The sequence below is a fragment of the Canis lupus genome, chromosome 10, assembly GCF_003254725.2.
Source record: "Canis lupus dingo isolate Sandy chromosome 10, ASM325472v2, whole genome shotgun sequence".
NCBI lineage: Eukaryota > Metazoa > Chordata > Mammalia > Carnivora > Canidae > Canis > Canis lupus.
In genome coordinates this window covers 46957750-46978255 of record NC_064252.1, presented here as the reverse complement: position 1 = coordinate 46978255, position 20506 = coordinate 46957750, and the positions used below count along the sequence as shown (strand labels likewise).

Below are 20506 nucleotides of genomic sequence, written 5' to 3'. Positions count from 1 at the left end.
TTCTTTTTTATGGACTTCTTTAGTTTAGTGATTTCCTATGGAGAATTCCTATGGAGAATGAGGATTTAGTTCTTTGATCCCACCATCAACACAGATACATTCCCATTCTTCCAAAATGTTTCTATCTTACCTTTGGTTAATTCACTGTTCAGTATCAGTATTACTGTGACTATACGTATGATATTCAGAGATGAACCACGTAGTAAACCATGGTTACTTTTTCCCATGCTACATAACTTTTTCCTCTATAGTTAAATGTCTTGTTCTTTTACTTACCTATGAACTCATCAATAATTTAATTCCAAGTTAAATCATCTTCAAGATGTTCATTCATGCTCGATTTCCTACCAAATTCATATTTTTTTATCATTTATTCATGAAAGAGAGAGAGAGAGAGCGAGGCAGAGACACAGGCAGAGGGAGAAGCAGGCTCCCAACATGGAGCAGGAAGCCCAACATGGGACTTGATCCCAGGACTCCAGGATCAGGCCCTGGGCTGAAGGTGGTGCTAAACCGATGAGCCACCCGGGCTGCCCCCAAATTCATATTCTTGAAGGCACTCCCAGAGCTTCTGACCTGCACCCATCTGGACTGACCCACCTCTTGCCAGAACACAGCTGGAGAAAAGAGAAAGCCCTTTCCCCCACACTGGAGCTCCTGTTTCCGTATCCTATGCTTTCCTCTCTTGGTTTCCTTCTTCCTTTTAATGGAGCACGTCCTTCTGGAGACTCTTCAAGTCATATGGCAACTTGCATGTCTTAAAAATCTATTCTAATTCCTGATTGTTTGCATATAACCTGTTTGGGTTTGTTTTGTTTTTTTTTTTTTCCTCTGAAAGCTTGCAGAATCTGTTCTTTGGTCTATAGTAAGCTTTCATGATGACGTGCCTTTGGGTGAAACTATTGTTTTTGTTTTTATGGTAGGTACTTGGTAGACCTTTCAATCGAGAATCTTGTGTCATTCAATTCTGGGAAATTTTTGTGTCTTGTTTCATTGGCTTTGTCCACTTCAGACTTCCTACCATCCTAGTCTTGAACATGTTGGACTAATCTTCTAAATTTCTAATCTTTTTTCTCTACTTCCCAGGTATTTACCTTAAGTTTATATTCCAATCCTTCTATTAAGTTTACTATTTCTTCTATCATTTTAAAAAAAGATTTTATTTATTTGAGAGAGAGGAAATAGGGCAGAGAAAGAGGGAGAAGTAGACTCCCCACTGAGCAGGGACCATGAGATGGGGCTAAAATCCCAGGACCCTGGAATCATGACCTGAGCCGAAGGCAGATGCTTAATTGACTGAACCACTCAGGCACCCGTCTTCTACCATGTTTTTAACTTTCAAGAGTTCTTGTTCATTCTCTGAATATTCCTTATTTTAGGAAGGCAATATCTTTTCTCTCTGGGAATATTAAATGACAGGATTTTGCTTGTTCTGTTTTATTTCCTTTCCCCTGCATAAGCAATATTGTGTTTTGTTTTGTGTTTGTTCTCTATCATGTTAGAGGCTTTCCTCATATGTCTGGTCATTCATGAGCTGCCTACTTATGTTTGTTTGTTTGTTTGTTTGTTTGTTTTTAAAGATTTTATTTATTTATTCATGAGAGACACAGAGTGAGAGAGAGAGAGAGACAGAGACACAGGCAGAGGGAGAAGCAGGCTCCATGCAGGGAGCCCGAAGTGGGACTCGATCCCGAGTCTCCAGGATCAGGCTCTGGGCTGAAGGTGGCACTAAACCGCTGAGCCACCCGGGCTGCCCTGCCTACTTATGTTTAAGATTAAAGTATAAAAAGCTGCCTACATGCTTTTAGCACATATCTGGGGCTTGTTGACCATGAACTTTTAACATTAGGTGATCTGGCTGAGCTTTCTGTTGGGGAACCACTGATTGTCAGCATTATTTCCTCTTTCCTCCTGGGCTGGTAAGATTCCCCAGAGACTTTCAATCTTTATCCCCTAGGATAAATGTTTGGCTGCCAGCATTTTAGAAGCCATGTAAAAGAGGAAGGTTGGAAGTGGGGGGAGACAAGCTCACCATTAAATGTGCATATATTCATTTTTCCTCTTGTTTCTGATGAAGCAGAAACCATAGTCTAGAATAAGGACTGGAGGTTCTTGGGTTTCTCCTGCTAGCTAATTTCCTCACAGTATCCTATAAAAACCTGGAGCAGGAGTGAAGGGTGTGGGGTAAAAATAGTGGACATTAATGGAAAATATGTAGCCCTTAGAGTCAACTAACTCCCTGAAACCTTCTCACTTATCCCCATGTGCCAAATGTCCAGCAGCTAAGCATTTACTTCCTGTTGAAAATGGAAATGTTCTTCTCTTACAAAACTGAATAAATTGTTTGGAGGGCATCAGTCCAATAACTGTGGCATTTATGGGTTCATGGTGTAATAGGCAGTTCCCACCCACTCATCCTAAAACAAAGATTGACAGTTGTTGACCAGTAGTCAAAAAAATGTTTAGTTGTTCACTAACTACTTAGTGCTGGTCAACTTTTCAGATGTCCCATTCTTAGCTATGAATGGACCACTAAAAATAATCCGAAATTTGAGAAAAGTTTACAACCTAAAAAAAAAACAAAAACAAAACAACATAAAAGTGGGAAATCATCTCAGAGGAAAGAAAAATAATTTGGAGAATAGAAGAGAACTTAAAAAAAAATCCTAGTGTTTAGGAACCAGAAACTTTCCACTACATTATTTCTCAGCCACACCGTAAGACAGAAATTGTTATGCTTATCGTGAAGATTAGGAAGTTGCTGTTCAGAATGAGTATGCCTTATATAAGCTTATGCTCCGAGTCACTGACATGGCTGGGATTTGAGTCTTCATGCTAAAAATCAACTAAAAGACCACCGATTCTCTAGTGGTCTTTTAGTTGAACCGCAGCTGCTTTGGTATTTATAAACTCGACACAGCATATGGTTACACAGAACCATATGAAAATAAGTCCCCAATACATGAAACCACAAAATTCTTAGCTGGAAAGCTTTCGTCTATATTTCTATCCCATGTATGCTATCCTTTTAGCATAGGCATCTTTTATTGGTAACTTAAAGTGATAGTAACATTCATAGCAGGAACAATTTTAAGTTGCACGTTCTCATGGAACATATCACAGAATGAAGCACAGGGATAGAAGTATGACTAAGGCTAAATTTGGAATTTGAGATTCTAACATAATTCTACCACTAGATAGTAAATAAGCTAAGAGGTGTCCCCCCAGGTTCTGCATGTATGCTTTATTTACATAACAATGCTTGAGGCAGGGTAATTGAATACCACATAACAGAGATTCAATAAATGTTTGTTGAATAAATGAATTGATGCATCAAGGTTCCAACTCTTTCCAAAAAACTTATTTTTTTTTTAGATTTTATTTATTTATTCATGATAGTCACAGAGAGAGAGAGAGAGAGAGAGAGAGAGAGGCAGAGACACAGGCAGAGGGAGAAGCAGGCTCCATGCAGGGAGCCTGATGTGGGATTCGATCCCGGGTCTCCAGGATCGCGCCCTGGGCCAAAGGCAGGCGCCAAACCGCTGCACCACCCAGGGATCCCCCAAAAAACTTATTTAAAAGCAAGGATAGGGCGTCTGGGTGGCTCAGTGGGTTAAGTGTCTGCCTTTGGCTTAGGTCATGATCCCAGGGTCCTGGGATGGAGCCCCACATTGAGCTCCCTGCTCAGCTGGAAACCTACTTCTCTCTCTTCTTCTGCCTGCCTCTCCCCCTGCTTATGATCTCTCTCTCTCTCTGTCAAATAAATACATAAAATCTTTTTTAAAAAATTAAAAATAAAAATATTTTAAAATAAAAGGATAAACTCTGACAAAAGAAAATCACTACATTTTCACTATCTGTATTACAGATCCTAAACACTGAACGCGTCACATTGCGTAAAGTAAATATATGTAAAGTACATTCAACAAAGTTTAGAACACTCTAAAATGAGTTTAAACACAAGGGTAATCGGAAAGGCAATACTTTGATTTTGAGTGAATGTTTTTATAACCATTCAAGCTGTAAAATAACTTTGTGAAATACAAAAAAAAAAAAAAGCAACGTAGGAAATATTCAAGTAAGTTTTTACTTTCACAACATCGACTAAAAAGTAAGCCTTGGGTCAAGTCCACAAGCAATCCATATCAAGTTTAAAAGAAACTTGAAATAATCTGCTGCCCTATATCAGACTTTGAACAAAAATAAGTATTTTTACAAATAGGCTACTTACACAATAACAAAATGAAGTAGCAAATTCTAAGCCTCGTGCTCTCATTTACTACCATAGAAGTGCCCTCTGTAGCCAGAGAACACAGCAGCAAGTGGAATAAGGCAATGTGCCACTGACCTTGGATCCTAACACTACCACATTTAATACTCACTGTCCTAAGCACCATATACAAATAAACTTGGCAGGGTTTTTTGTGCTGTATTATATATTTATTTTTTTACTTCAAGTTTTTGTTTAAATTCCAGTTAACATACAGTATAATATTGGTTTCAGGTGTAGAATTTAGTATTTCATCACTTACATGAAACACCCAGTGCTCATCACAAGTGCCCTCCTTTAATACCCATCACTCATCTAACCCATCCCCCACCCACTTCCCTCCATCAACCCTCAGTTTGTTTTCTATGGTTAAGAGTCTCTTATGGTTTGCTTCCTTCTCTTTTTTTCCATTTCCCCTATATTGATCTGCTTTGTTTCTTAAATTCCACATACGAGTGAAATCATATAGTATTTGTCTTTCTCTAATTTAGTTCACTTAGCATAATAGAGTCTAGCTCCATCCACATCATTGCAAATGGCAAAATTTCATTCTTTTTGATGGCTGAGTAATATTCCTACACAAATGTGTGTGTGTGTGTGTGTGTGTATACACACCTTATTTAACAAATTGGTCACATTAGCAGAATACTTTAAGACCTTTACACTCACTGATGTGGCCTGCAATTCCCCACCAACTATCTCTTCCTGATTTTTCCCAACATAACCCATGAAAAACTCTAATACCATTTTTATTTATTTTGTTATAATAAATAACATCTTCATCCAGTTGCCCAAAAACTGACATTTAAATTAACCTGCAAAATCTCATTGTCAGTATGTGTGTAATTCCCATTAGGTACTGAGAAATGAAGTAACAGAGTGACTAAGAGGATGTGTAATTTAAATAGGGTGGTCATAAAACATGAGAGACTCCTAACTCTGGGAAACGAACAAGGGGTAGTGGAAAGGGAGGTGGGCAGGGGGTTGGGGTGACTGGGTGATGGGCATTGAGGGGGGCACTTGGTGGGATGAGCACTGGGTGTTATGCTATATGTTGGCAAACTTAACTCCAATTTAAAAAAAAAAACAGAAAGAAAAATAGGGTGGTCATGATGTTGTACTGGACCATTATATGAAGGCAAATACTATACTACCCAGGGGCTCCTCATTCCTATGAGAGAATCCTAGATCACCTGAGAGGAATCATATTCACAAAGGAAGGTCAAGTGGTAGGAAATCCCAGACAGCGATGCTGTATCAAGTAACAGCAGCATTAGTTTACATGGGCCATGCTGATGCCCAAAGGGAAATTTCTTCATATTTTCATCCTTTTTTTTTCTTGCTGAAAATCTAACCCATAGGAAACAGCATTCACTTCAACTTAAAAAGAAACTTTCCTCTTTCCCTCTGTGACTCAGAACACTAACTAGTAATATTGTAAAGTAGGAAAACTCCTTAAATCTCAGCTTCCCTGAAGAGTTTATATTTGGCATGCTAGAGATATTTCCAACACCATTCCTTAAATTCTTCTAAAGACCTCTCCCACTTATAGCAGTATTTGCCCAAGACTTCAATAAGGTCTTTTTCTTCACAAGCTTCAATATTCAAAGTTACTTGGAAATTGTGATGGAAAAAAAAAAAAAAAAACCTGAGCAAAATAGTCCCATTTTAAAAAAAATCTCATTTATTCTCTTTTTCCATCTCCAGAAAACATCAAGTATATATAGTTGAAATCCATCTTTAATTATAAAAACACTGAGATCATCTCATATATTTTTCCTAAAAAAAATTGGGGAAAATGTCTCCTATTAATCGGTATTTACATTTGTTATCTCCTTGTACACTTAACCAGTGTGCCCCTTCCGAAAGACACAGGAAAATCATAATGAATTACTTCTATGTGCCATGCACTCTATTAGCTACATCACAAAAAGTATGAAAGATCTTAGGTTTAATGCCCATTCTGTTATATGTTAGCATACAATATTGGGCATACTACTCAAATATTCTCAATCTTAATGCCAACATCTTGATATTTGAGATAATAATGGTTCCCTTATAGGGTTACCGTGGGGTTTAAACAAGCTAATGGTTGTTGTAACAAAGGCTTAGGAACCATCATTGGCACCTAGTGTTCGCTGCCTATAGCCAGCGCCAATAAAACCGAACTAAGAACTAGAACTATTGAAGGAAAGAAAAGTTGGCCAAAATTCCTGGCTAAGAGCGGAAGAATCAAATTAGTATTCTCTCAAGAATCTTCAGACTTGGGCCTGCATCCATTTGGGGGGAAGGTCTAGAGAACTATTAAGGAGAAGCCTTGGGGCAGACTGGTCCTAACACAAAACCAAAGGTTATGGATGGGACCAGACTGGCCTCTGGAATGTAGCATTTGACTCAAGTTGGCATGCAGAAGCAATGTAACAGGGTTTTCTTTTTTTTATTTATTTATTTATTTATTTATGATAGTCACACAGAGAGAGAGAGAGAGAGAGAGGCAGAGACACAGGCAGAGGGAGACGCAGGCTCCATGCACCGGGAGCCTGACGTGGGATTCGATCCCGGGTCTCCAGGATCACGCCCTGGGCCAAAGGCAGGCGCCAAACCGCTGCGCCACCCAGGGATCCCGTAACAGGGTTTTCTTTAAAAATATGTAGTGCTATGTAAATTGTTTATTACTACATACATACACACACCCTAACACACACAGATACCTGCCCTTAAGCAGAGATGGATTTAAATGTTGCATGGCTGAGAAGAAGACAGAATAGAGTGGCTGAGTATACCAGAGAAAGCAAGGAATGTGTCAATAAAACTAGATTAGAGAAGCCATAGAAGGTGGTAACTAAGCATTCAGGCTCTCAACACAGAATGCTCAGTTTCAATTCTTGTTTCCATCACTCATCATTCAGCATAAACTCAGGAAGTTAAAGAACTTTTATGTGTCTAAGTCCTCTCCTGGATAAAAAAGAATAATACTAGTACCATCCTCATAGGGTTGTTATAAAAATTAAAAAGTTAAAATATATAAAGTACTTTATATTATATTATACAAATATATATTTATATACATATAATTTAAAACATATAAATAGATTTATATATGTTAATTACATATATATATATATATATATATATATATATATATATATCACTAACAAGGTATATATAAAGAAGATTGCCTGGTACATAGTAAGCATCAGTTTCCCAATCTGTAAAATGAGAACAATAAAATGTCTTACTTCACAGTTTGTTATAAGAGTTAAATAAATTACATCTATAAAGTGCTCACCACATAACAAATCAATAAATATTTGGTATTTTTATTAGAACATGGGAGGGTACCAAAAATAATTTTAATCCAGGGAAAAATATTGCATAATGGAATATAACAGAAAATATCATGAAAAACATTATTCTCTTTTAGTGTTGAATATATTTACTGGGAAACCATGAGTAACTTGGCATACTCATCCACTTTCCACTGTGTAAAACACATCTGAGTAATTCCATCTCTTAGACCTGTCACAGGATCTAAGTTGCAGATAAAAAAAATACAGAAGATGAAGAAGGAGGAGGAAAGAAACCACAACTACAATAGCAACTTTGAAATAATATTCCTCTCAGTATTCATTCACCGACAAAGAAAAAAACAAAACCTAATAACATATACTCACAAGCAAAAAGCTTATTTACAAATGTACTTACAGAGAAAATGACACTTTTAAATTTTGAAAAGTAGGCACTCCTATGGAAATTTGTGGAAATAGGCCTTCTAAAGAACAAATATTGCCATAAAATTTAGAACTTAAAGGTCAATTCACTGAAACCAAAATAAGCATAATTCCTGTTCAGTCCACAAAGAAACCCAGAGAGTATAGAAGTCAAGGGAACCAAGAAAATTTTAAGGAGGCTGTGGCCAACAGTGTGCTAACTGCTAAAAGGCTAAGGCCTGGTAAGTGTCCATGAGGTATAGCAGCAAGCATATAATTGGTGATCTTAATAAAATCATTGCATGGAGTGGTTGGGATTGTAGAAAATACTAAATGAATCAATACAATCTGAGAAATTATTTTTATAGAGAGAGGAACAAGAGACTAAGCAATAGTCACTAACTGAGTTAGAATAAGCTTCTTTAACTTGGGAGATATTCAAACTGGGATTTTTTTTCAGATTAAAACTTTATTCTAATTAATATCGATAAGTAAAGCCAATTGATACTAGGGATTTATTCCACAAAGTTTATTACTAGGTCATTCTTTGACCCAAAAGTAGTGGAGTAATTTTAATCTTTCCACCTAAAAGATGTTAAAGCACAAAAATTTTAAATGATATATATGAAAGTTTAAACTGAATGATGGTTTCTTGGATTTATTAGAATACTTCTGTGCTAAGAGATTCTCAGCTAGCAGGGCCTCTGGCTGGCTCAGTGGGCTTGCAACTCATGATCTCAGGGTTGTGAGTTTGAGCCTCATATTGGTTGTAGAGTCTACTTAAAAATAAAATCTTAAAAAAGAGAGATTCTCAGCTATCAATGGAAGACTTAAGATCCTTTTTTAAGATGTGATGTGTGTAAAAATCTCCAGCCCAACGGATTATGCAGACAAGTGTTTGAGAAACCACCTGTAAATTCTTCTGACCAGTTATGAATGACAATACAATATCTATTCATCCAGACAGCAGTATCCAATAGAAACATAACGGGAGTCATTCTGTCAGAATGGCTAAAACCCAAACCATAAGAAACAAGTGTTGGCGAGGAAGGGAAAAAAAAGGAATCTTTGTGCACTGCTGCTGGAAATGTAACTGGTGCAGCCACTGTGGAAAACAGTATGGAAACTTCCTCAAAAAATTAAAAATAGAACGAACTATCCTATGATCCTGTAATTGCACTACTGAGTATTTACCCAAAGAATATGAAAACACTAATTTGAAGAGATATATGCACCCCTATGTTTACTGCAGCATTATTTACAATAGCCAAACTATGGAAGCAGCTGAAGTGTCCATCAATAGATGAATGTATAAAAATGTGAATATTTTCACATATTCACATTTCATTATTAAATATGTGGAATATTATTCAGTAAAATAATATAAAATAAAATAATATTATTTTTATTCTATAAAAAAGAATGAAATCTTGCCATTTGCAACAATGTGGATGGATCTAGAAAGTATAATGTTAAGTGAAAAATGCCAGTCAGAGAAAAACAAATGCTATATGATTTCACTCATATGTGGAATTTAAGAAACAAAATAAATAAAGAAAAAAAAAGAGACTCTTAACTATAGAGAACAAATAGTAGTACCAGAGGGGAAGTGGATGGAGGGGATTGGTGAAATAGGTGGAGGGGATTAGGAGTGCACTCGTCTTGATGAGCACTGGGTAACATGTGGAACTAATGGATCACTATATTGTACACCTGAAAAATATAGCACTTATACTAACTACCCTGAATTTAAATTTTTAAGGAATGTTTTAAATAAATGATTCTTAAAAAAAGAAATATGTGAGTTACATATGTAATTTAAAATTTTCTAGTAACCATATTTTTAAAAAAAGAAATAGATGTAATTAATTTTAGTATTTTCTATTTAATCTAACATCTAAAATGTTATTTCAGCATGCAATCAATATGAAAATTATTGCTAAGATATTTTTTTCATACTAAGCTTTGAAATTGAGCTGTATTTTACATTTGCAACACACCCCAATTTGTACTAGCCTCATTTCAAGTGCTTAATAGTCACTTGTGGCTAGTGGTTGCCCTATTGAATAGTACAGGTCTAGAATCCAGGTTCCCTGCAAATAAGAGTATGGGTTTTCTTGTTCACAGATGTAATTGCAGCATTAAGAAGAGTGTCTGGCACAAAATGAGCCCTCAGTGACTATTTGTTGAATGAATGAATAAATGAATGAATTAATCCATGGGTTTTATTCACATATATAAAAAAATTCCTATGACATAAATGAAATTTTAATTACATGACTAGAACTATTAAGAGAAGCATATAATTATATTAAACTCAATTCTAGCCTAGATCATAGTTTAGTGATATATAGTTAGTCGATACATCCTAATAGATGCATACTTTCAAATACAATATAAACATGTTTTACTATCAATAGTGAATATTCTTCTATAATCACTTTAAACATGATTTTCATAAACATTTAGTAAATTAAAATGCTGTCACATGCCTCTAGTAAAAGTCAAGTAAATTATAGCTTTTCTCTCTAGAATGAATGAACTCCACATTCATCAAATACATACAATTCTTACATATTACACTAGTATTAGCAAAGAAATGCTTTTTGGCTTAATGTCCAATTCACTCTAACACTGGCAAAAGAATATGCTAAAAATAGCTTCAAAGCCATAACAAAAAGTTAAATTATGTTGTTTTAAAAATGTTTACCCCTAAAAGTACTGGGATTTCTTAATATAAATGAAATATGCCCCAAATAGTTGATGTTTAATAACAAAAGTTGGAGAGAAAAGCTTACCTTCTCTGCTAAGAGCTCTCTTATCTTGCTTGCTTGAACTCTAAATTTCATGAGCTGGGACTCCAGAGCTACACATCGTTCTTTCCAATCTACTGGTCCTTCTGTCTCAGAAAGCTCTGCCATATTTATCTAGAAATGAAAGCATTCAAATAGCATAATACCCATTAGCATTCAGGATAATGCATTACATAATCCCATGTACACATTATAGTTACCATCTAATGAAATTCACATACAAATTTTATAAATTCTCTGATGAATTTCAGAACTGGCTCTATAGTTCATGGAAAAAACTTAGGGGGAGCCAGGAGGCCAGGACTGGAGGCCCAATGTGTTTATTATTCAACTTTTCTGTATAACATATCCTTCCCATATCTCAGTGGGAAGGACACCGGTAATAAAAAACCATTGTTCCTCCTGAGTATGTTGTGAGGAACAAATTAAATAATGCTATTTTTATTTTATTTTTTAAAGATTTATTTATTTATTCATGAAAGACAGAGAGGCAGAGACACAGGCAGAGGGAGAAGCAGGCTCTGTGCAGGGAGCCTGAGGTGGGACTCGATCCCGGGACTCCAGGATCACACCCTGGGCTGAAGGCAGGCGCTAAACTGCTGAGCCACACACAGATCCCCCAATAATGCTATTTTTAACAGCACTTTGGACAATACAATAGCACCACCCAAACATAGGCTACTGATATTTATTTTAGCTCTGCCCAACAGATATAGCATTTTTTAAATCTTTTAGCTCACAATTTTACTACAGTCCTAAACTTACAGAATTATCTCAATTTGATTCAATTGGTAGCATGATAGAATAACCTAAGAAACTTCACTACTAGCACTACAATAAGTTAGATTTACATTACAATTATTGCTTTCATCATCTTAAATTTATCTAAGTCCAAGGTCTCTTTCAAGCCAAAAATCATTTGGCATATTTAACTAGGCAAAGTATTATGACCTTGGACACATTTGTATAATTTTTTGGTGCAAAAAAAGATATAAATATGAAATTTGGAATCACCTACATTAAGTAAATATGGAATCAGTGTTCCCTATGAAATTAACATTTTCTTTTGGACAAGATAAATCTCAAGGAAAAGCACCATAAATAAGAGGGAAGCCTGGAGGCAGGGTAACTGGTTTTAAAATTCTAAAGTGAAAAAAAAAACTATTAATTCATTGTTCCTGGTTCTGGGATTCATAAATGTTATTTTAAACATTAATGTTCTCCAAATAAATAAATAAATGTTAATGTTTCATCAGGCCATTTGAATAAGCAGCTTGATGATATATTTCTAAATTGTCCTCGCTTTGAACAGATAAAACTTGCACTAGGAAAAAAAAAAAAAAAAAAAACTTGCACTAGGAATGGATTTCCAGAAGGAGCCAAGCCCTGGTCTCAGCATATACTTGACAGCAAAACTCTCAGAACTTCAGAATAGATCTGCCGTTGAATGTATTACTCTTATTTTCCAAAAATATGTGTCCCTCACATATTAGCAAAGTTGATTTTCTCAATATTTAGTGTAATATAACCCTTCCTAAACCTATAGTTTTTTAAAACTTTGTGTTGTTAAAGACCCACAAAAGATTATTTTCCTAGTATAAATATTGTTTTGTGCTTAAACCAATTTTCACATTAATACTGACATTATCATTCAATAATTTAGAAATAAATAAAAGTTGAGTTATTCTACAGAGGCTACAGCTTTTTAAAGATTTATTTATTTATGATAGACGAGAGAGAGAGAGAGAGAGAGAGGCAGAGACACCGGCAGAGGGAGAAGCAGGCTCCATGCCCGGAGCCCGACACGGGACTCGATCCCGAGACTCCAGGACCGCGCCCTGGGCCAAAGGCAGGCGCCAAACTGCTGAGCCACCCAGGGATCCCCGAGGCTACAGCTCTATTTTTTTTTAATTTTTTTAAAAATTTATTTATGATAGTCACAGAGAGAGAGAGAGAGAGAGAGAGAGAGGCAGAGACACAGGCAGAGGGAGAAGCAGGCTCCATGCACCGGGAGCCCGACGTGGGATTCGATCCCGGGTCTCCAGGATCGTGCCCTGGGCCAAAGGCAGGCGCTAAACCGCTGCGCCACCCAGGGATCCCCGGCTACAGCTTTATTAAGAGCATCCTGACCATCTCAAAGCCTCCAAATGCTCCTAAATTCTAGTCATAATTTTAGGGATATTTAAAAGTGTAAAACTGGAAATCATTCTCTTTTCATATCTTTGTTTTTATAGAAGGCTCACACCATTGTTTTTCTGAGTCTTTTCTAAGGATATCAACCTTATCAATGACCTTTATCATTACCCAATTATCATTTACTATCAATGATTTAGGAGTAGATAATGCACAAACTTTGTCAGTCACAAACTTTTTCTCACTTCTGCTACTTCATTTCTTTCCTCCTTAGCTTTAGAGTGGACACAGAAAGAAAATATGGATGAAATATTATAAAATAAAAAGCGATCCTGAAAGAGATGTCATTAAGTACTGAATCATTTGTATCTTTGCACAGAAATGTACATTGTTAAACAAGAGGAGTTTAATTCACATTGGTGAATTTTTGCTCTCCATTTAAAATAACTTGTATATGTCCTCCTGTAAAATTTCTAGTTTAAAAAACAACATAAAGGCAGATTTTTTTCAACAAATGAAAATCAATACAGTGAACCATACTAGTATAGTAATAGACCAAAAACCACATAATCATTTCAATCAATGCAGAAAAAAACATTTGACAAAATTCAACACCCTTTCATGATAAAAACATTCAATAAGCTAGTAATAGAAGGGAACTTCTTCAGCCTAATAAAAAGCACCTACAAAAAGCCCTCAGCTATCATCACACTTAATGATAAATAACTGGTCAAAGACCAGGAATAAGACAAAGATGTCTTGCTTTTGCCACTTCTATTCAACCACATACTAAAAGTTCTAGCCAGGGACAGAAAATAAAAGAAAAAGAATCCAGTTTGAAAACTAAATCTACCTCTGGGCCTGGCAGGCATATAATAGATACTCAAATTTTTAAAAAAGGAATAAATAAAGAAAACAAAAACAAAAAGAAAAAAACTAAATTATCTCTCTTTTCAGATGTCATGATCTTATACATAGAAAGTTCTAAGGAAAAAAAAAAAAAAAAGAAAGCTCTAAGGAATTCACAAACAAGCTATTAGAACTACCTGAGTTCAGCAAGGTTTTAGGAAGCCAGATCAGAATACAATGAATTGTATCAATTGTTTTACTATGCATTATCAAGAAAAAAAATTTTTAAATGGGGACCCCGGGTGGCTCAGTGGTTGAGCCTCTGCCTTTGGCTCAGGTTGTAATCCCAGGGTCCTGGGATCGAGTCTGTATCAGGCTCACCACAGGGAGCCTGCTTCTCTTCTGCCTATGTCTCTGCATCTCTCTCTGCATCTCTCTCTGCATCTTTCATGAATACATAAATAAAATCTTTTAAAAATATATCCAAAAATGAAATCAGAATATATTCCACATACAATAGCATCAAAAATAATTAAATATTTAGGAATAAATTTAACAAAAGAAGTGTAGACTTGTGCTCTGAAAACTACAAAACATCATTGAAAGAAAAATTTTTTAAAGATTTTATTTATTGTTCATGAGAGATAGAGAGAGAGGCAGAGACATAGGCAGAGGGAGAGGCAGGCTCCATGCAGGGAGTCCGATGCGGAACTAGATCTCAGGACTCCAGGATCAGGCCCTGAGCCAAAGGCAGATGCTCAACTGCTGAGCCACCCAGGCATACCTCATTGAAAGGAATTAAAGAAAACTTAAATAGGGGATCCCTGGGTGGCTCAGCGGTTTAGCCCCTGCCTTCGGCCCAGGGTATGATCCTGGAGTCCCAGGATCGAGTCCCAAATCGGGCTCCCTGCATGGAGCCTGCTTTTCCCTCCGCCTGTGTCTCTGCCTCTCGCTCTGTGTCTCTCATGAGTAAATAAATCTTAAAAAAAAAAAAAAAAAGACCTAAATAAATGAAAGACATCCAAGTTCATGGATTGGAACACTTAATATTATGAAGATGCCAATACTTGCAAATGGACACACACAATCAATTTAATCCCTCTCAAAATTCCAACTGCAGTTTTTGGTAAAAATTGGCAAGCTGATCGTAAATTCAGATAGAAATTCAAGGGATCCAAAATAGTGAAAACAATCTTGAGACTCATATGTCCCAATTTCAAAAATTGCTACGAAGCTACATTAGTCAAAACTGTATGGATTGCCATAAAGATAGACATATGATCAATGGAATAAAATCAAGAGTCCAATTCACATTTATGATGAATTGATTTTTGACAAGGATGCCACAACCATTCGATGGGGAAAGAATAGTTTTTCAACAATGGTGCTAGGCAACTGGATAATATCCACATGCTAAAGAATGAATTTGGACCCCTGTATCACAACATGTACAAAAACTAACTCAAAATGGATCAAAGACCTAAATGTAAGAGCCAAAGCTCTAAAATTCTTAGAACAAAAAATGGGTGTACATCTTTGTGACCTTAGATTAGGCAACAGTTTCTTAGATCTGATATTCAAAGCTTAAGTAATAAAAAATAGATAAATTGAACTTAATCAAAATTCAAAACTTTTGTTTCAAAAGATACCATCAAGAAAATGGAAAGATAACCCACAGAAGGGAGAAAAATATTTGCAAATCATAAATTTAAGAGACTTTTATCCAGAATATATAAAGAACTCTTACAACTCAACAATTAAAAACAAAATAATTACAAAATAGGCAAATGATCTAAATAGACATTTCTCTAAGGAAGATATACAAATGCCGGATAAGCACATGAAAAGATGCTCAACATCATTAGCTGTAAGGGAAAAGGCAAATTAAAATCATGACAATTATTGCACACCAAATAGGATAGTTATAATAATAACGACATGTAATAACAAGTGTGGGTGAGGATGTGGAGAAATTGGAACCCTCAAAATTTGCTATTGGGAATGTAAAAATGGTATAGCTGCTTTAGAAAAACAGTTTAACAGTTCCTCAAAAGTTTTAACATAAAGTTACCATATGACCCAGCAATTCCAATGCTACTATTATAAGAGAATTGAATGCATAAGTCTACACCAAAACTTGTACATAAATGTTCATAACAGCACTATTCAAATAGCCAAAAAGTGGAAACAATCCATGTGTCCATCATCAGATGAATGGATAAACAAACTGTGGTATATGTGTATGTTGGAATATTATTCAGCCACAAAAAAGAATAAAGTACTAATACTTGCTATGACAACTATCCTAGCTGCCAAGCAAAAGAAGCCTGACATAAAAAGGCCATATATTGTATTATTCCATTTACATGAAATAGGTAAATCCAAAGAGACAGAAAGTAAGTTAATCGTTGCCAAAGACTGTGAAGAGAGGGCAATGGTGATCAATGGCTAATGAGTATAGGATTTTTTTTTGGAGTGATCAAAATTATTCCAGAATTAGATGGTGCTGATGATCACATAACCTTGTGAATATACTGAAAGCCACTGATCTGTACCCTTGAAAAGGGTAATTTTATACTTCAATCTAAAAAAGAGCATTTATTTACAAATGAGTAAAGAAAAAGTAACAGTTGTATAGAGCTGTGGAATCACTATGTTGTATACCTGAAACTAATGTAAGTGTGTCAACTATACTCAAATAAAAATATAAATTTTTAAAAAAGCAATGCAGATACAAATATTCTCATCATACATTTATTCACACAATTGTTCCCCATACATCTGTCATCTTTTAAAACTTGTTTGTGATATACACAAAGAAAAAATTTCATTTAAATATGTGGTAAAGTGTAACAATCATTTTCATCATGGACTCTGGGCTTTGTTTTATATTTTGAAAGATCTTCCCCACTCCACCCATTACATGGATGTATATAGTATGTCAACATTTACAAATTTAATGATCCATTGTTGCTTGTTATCCTTGCCAAGAATTCCACCATTAACTCCAATGATTTAGAGGTAAATGTTAACCTCAAATATGGCAAGTCTATACATATATCTTACCAAGACTCCTTAGCTATGAAAATGACACAATAAATAAACTCTAAGTTAAACATACCTATTCATATATTTAGTTATGCTCATTATATATTTTACAACGAAGTAGCAAAACCTTAAGCCTATTATTAAATAGGCATCTAATGTCTGCATTCTCTATTAATAGTGCCATAATTTTTAAAAACTCAAAACTACAGATTGGTTGGCTAATGTCCACCCAGAGGTCTAGACACCTGATTTCCTCATTTCGTTCCATAATTTCAGTTAGCATAAAGTAACTGTTGTGTTAATACACCATCTTGAGCAAAGACTGTAACTTTGAACAACGTCCACTATCCTTTTCCATTACCATCGATTTTACAGAACATAACTGTATAGCTTTGGGAATTATAACCATTTGCTAAACAAATATTCTTTCTAGATTTTTAATTTGAAAGCAATCTATCTTCACTGCAGTGGACGGGGTGTGTGTGTGTGTGTGTGTGTGTGTGTGTGTGTGTAAGTCTTGGTTGTCCAAATACCCACCCCCAATGACTTTGGGGAATATTTACTGCCACAAAATAAACTGTTTACAATTATGGAGTGAATGCTCCTTTCTCCGAATCTCTGACTTCCTGTTTCTCTTCCAAATCCCAAAAGAGAAAGAAAACGAAAAGAAAGAATTCGTCTCTATTTAGGCTTATCCTGACCAAGCGCAGGGTTAGCCACTCACATTCTTTAATTTTCTCCTCTTAAGGAACGGCTTCACTTGGCCAGGTAAGCGTGCGTTTGTTTTCTAAAGCAGAAAGGATCCCTTTCTTGACCACACTGAGGCATGCCTTGTGGAAGACGCCTCCTGACCGCCAACCACCCCACTGGGCTAAGCCTGCCCTTGGGTGGCACTGGCCGGGGCAGCAGCCGTGCCCTGGACTGCAAGCTCGCAGGGACACGGGGCTGTGCGGTCGAGCCTGCGCCAGGCATTTTCACAAAGAAAGCAGCGACCTGCAGGTAGCACCAAAGCTTTTACGCGTAAATCGTTCAACTTGCTCTTTCCACGGAGTTCCGCACATCAAAAATCAGGCTCAGAGATCCCGTCTTTTACATAAAGGTGGGCTAGTAACTTCAGGGCCAGCGCAGTTTCACGGGTAGGTCACCTAAGGGCACTTTGACATTCCGGCCACTGGAGAGGCAGAAAATGGGTGTTTGGGGCTGTGAGAAGTTTCACCCCGAGATCACAGCGCGGCTCCCAGGAAGCCGCGGCCGAGCCGCAGCATCCCCGGCCGCGGGGCCGCCGGCTGCACCCCCGGGGCCGCCCGCGCCGCGCCGCACACCGGGCCCCGCGTTTTCAAACAAAATGTCACCGGAGGGCAGGGGGCGAGGAGCCGCCGGCCACCGCGCCGGGCCACTGCCTCCAGCCGAGACCCCAGTGCCGGGGGCGGCGAGCGGGCGACACCGCGGGCTGGCGCGGCGGCGGGGGGGGGGGGGGGGGCGCGGGTCCCGCTCGGTCCAGCGCCCGCGCGCCCCACGGTCCAGGTCCCCGCCCGCCCGCTCTGCCCGCTGCCCCCAACCTCGGCCCGCCGAGCCCCCGGGACGGCGCGCTCCCGAGGGGGCGGGGATCCCGGCATCCGAGCTCCGGGCCCGCTCCGCCTGCCTACCTCCGCTGCGGGCCGCCGGCTGCAGCGCCCGAGGTCCTGGCCGCGCCTGGCGCGGGGCTCCCGGGGCTCTCCGCGGGCGCCCGCCTAGCTGCGAGCCCGGAGCGGGCGGGGGCAGGGCACCGCCTTCCCCTCGGACTGGCGGTCGCAGTAGCCAATCGGAAGCGCAGCCGGCCGTCTGACGTCACCCGTGGGTGTGGCTATGACTTTGACTCCTCCCAGGCCCTGCCTCCGGAGCGGGCTCTGTCCCGGACTGCCTGCCCCAAGCCTTCGCCATACCTAGAGCTCAGAGGTGGTCTTAGCGTTCACCTCCTTTCCGTTCTCTGCCTCGGCTCAACACCCACCCGCTTCGTCTCCCAGCCTGAAGTCCCTCCTCTTGCCAATGCATCCTTTACCCTCTGTCAGGTTAACTGTCCTGAAATGCACTTTTGATGCACACCCTGCCAAAGGCCTTCGTTGGCTCTCTTTTGCTTAAATGATCAAGAATAGACTCCCTAGGGGATCCCTGGGTGGCTCAGCGGTTTAGCGCCTGCCTTGGGCCCAGGGTGTGATCCTGGAGACTCGGGATCGAGTCCCACGTCTGGCTCCCTGCGTGGAGCCTGCTTCTCCCTCTGCCTGTGACTCTGCCTCTCTCTCTCTCTCTCTCTCTCTCTCATGAATAAATAAAATATTAAAAAAAATAGACTCCCTAGGCTAGTATTCGAGGCCTCCAACCTACTTTTCCAGGCTTATCTTTTACAGCTGCCCTTCACTCGAGTCTTTTTTTTTTTTAAGATTTTATTTATTTATTCATGAGAAACAGAGAGGAGAGAGACGCCCAGGCAGAGGGAGAAGCAGGCTCCATGCAGGGAGCCCGACGTGGGACTCGATCCTGTGACTCGATCCTGGGACTCGATCTTGGGACTCGATCTTGGGACTCGATCTTGGGACTCCAGGATCACGCCCTGGGCTGAAGGGGGCGCTAAACCGCTGAGCCACCCGGGCTGCCCCCTTCGCTGGAGTCTTGCTGTGCACTTGCCCCACCCCAGGGAAGTCTGTTGGGAACGTTTACCTACTGTTTTCTCCGTCCCCTTTAAAAGTTCTAACCGACCTCTAAGACACAGCTCAAATAATCTCCACGTAACCATGCCTGTCACCCCTCCTGGCAAGCATCTCTTCTCCTGTTGCTGCTCCGTGAGCATCATTTAGGTTTTTACTCCTCTTGGCGCTGAGCTCATTCTGCCTTATGTACTGCTTCTTATCTGTGCATTAGATTGTGAGCTCTTTGAACCAGGGATCCATTTTCTTTCTTTTTGCAGCCTCCTCAGCACCCAGCACAAAGCACTGCTTAAGTGGAGGAGTGATAATTTGAATCCAATTGGGTTTTACAAACCCAGATGGGGTCTGGCAAGGACAGTCTCAAGTGGGAAAAACTAGAATTCTGAATATCATGGGTAATCCTTCTGCAGGTCATAAAGTTAGGTCAGACAAATTACTCCCTTTGGTTCACAGTTGGCCAATAAAGGATGTCAGAAGGCTTTTTCCATTACCATCTTTTTTTTTTTTAAGCTTATCTTACCTTATATAGAAAATGCATAAAAGAGATAAAGATTTACAAAGTTCCTTAGAGGGAAGAAGGCAATAAATGAATACAACTAAAAGGCCAGTGAGCAAGTATCAGGCTTCCATATTTCTTCCAGATGAGCACTAATTTTGGACTGGATCCCAGACTACCCCCACACATCAAATTCCTTTTGCCTTCTGTGGGAGCTGATGATGCATATCATATGAAAAATTGTCTCCAAACAGCTTTGGCAAACAAGCAGGCTGGCCTGGGCTTATTTTACAGAGCACGCAGGAGTTAAATAAACAGAGTTTAAGTAACTTGCATAATTTAATGCAGCAAGTCAGTAGAGACCAAAGAATTAAGTGCAGGAGAAAGAGTGAAAGAATGCCAAAATAGAATCACTTCCGTTTGTGAGTCAGAATACTAAACAGACTAAGAGAGCTGAGTGAATAAAGTCACTCATGAAAAGAAGCTTTCTAAACACGGCTGCCACC

The 20506-nt window shown here is 38.5% G+C and overlaps 1 protein-coding gene across 5 annotated transcripts in view; it reads right to left on the bottom strand.

The window, feature by feature from the left end:
* Positions 1 to 18592, bottom strand: part of PLEKHH2 (pleckstrin homology, MyTH4 and FERM domain containing H2) — a 112735-nt gene extending 94143 nt beyond the window's left edge. For all 5 annotated transcript variants that reach the window (XR_003143468.3, XR_003143469.3, XM_035696153.2 and 2 more), the window contains exons 1-2: positions 18470 to 18592; positions 10779 to 10907 (exon numbers count right to left, since the gene is read on the bottom strand). Coding sequence is in view for 3 of the 5 variants with exons in the window: in XM_035696153.2 (XP_035552046.2) it covers positions 10779 to 10901 (123 nt within the window). In the remaining 2 variants the exon portion in view is untranslated. The remainder of the gene's footprint in view (positions 1 to 10778; positions 10908 to 18469) is intronic.
* Positions 18593 to 20506: the final 1914 nt, after the last annotated feature.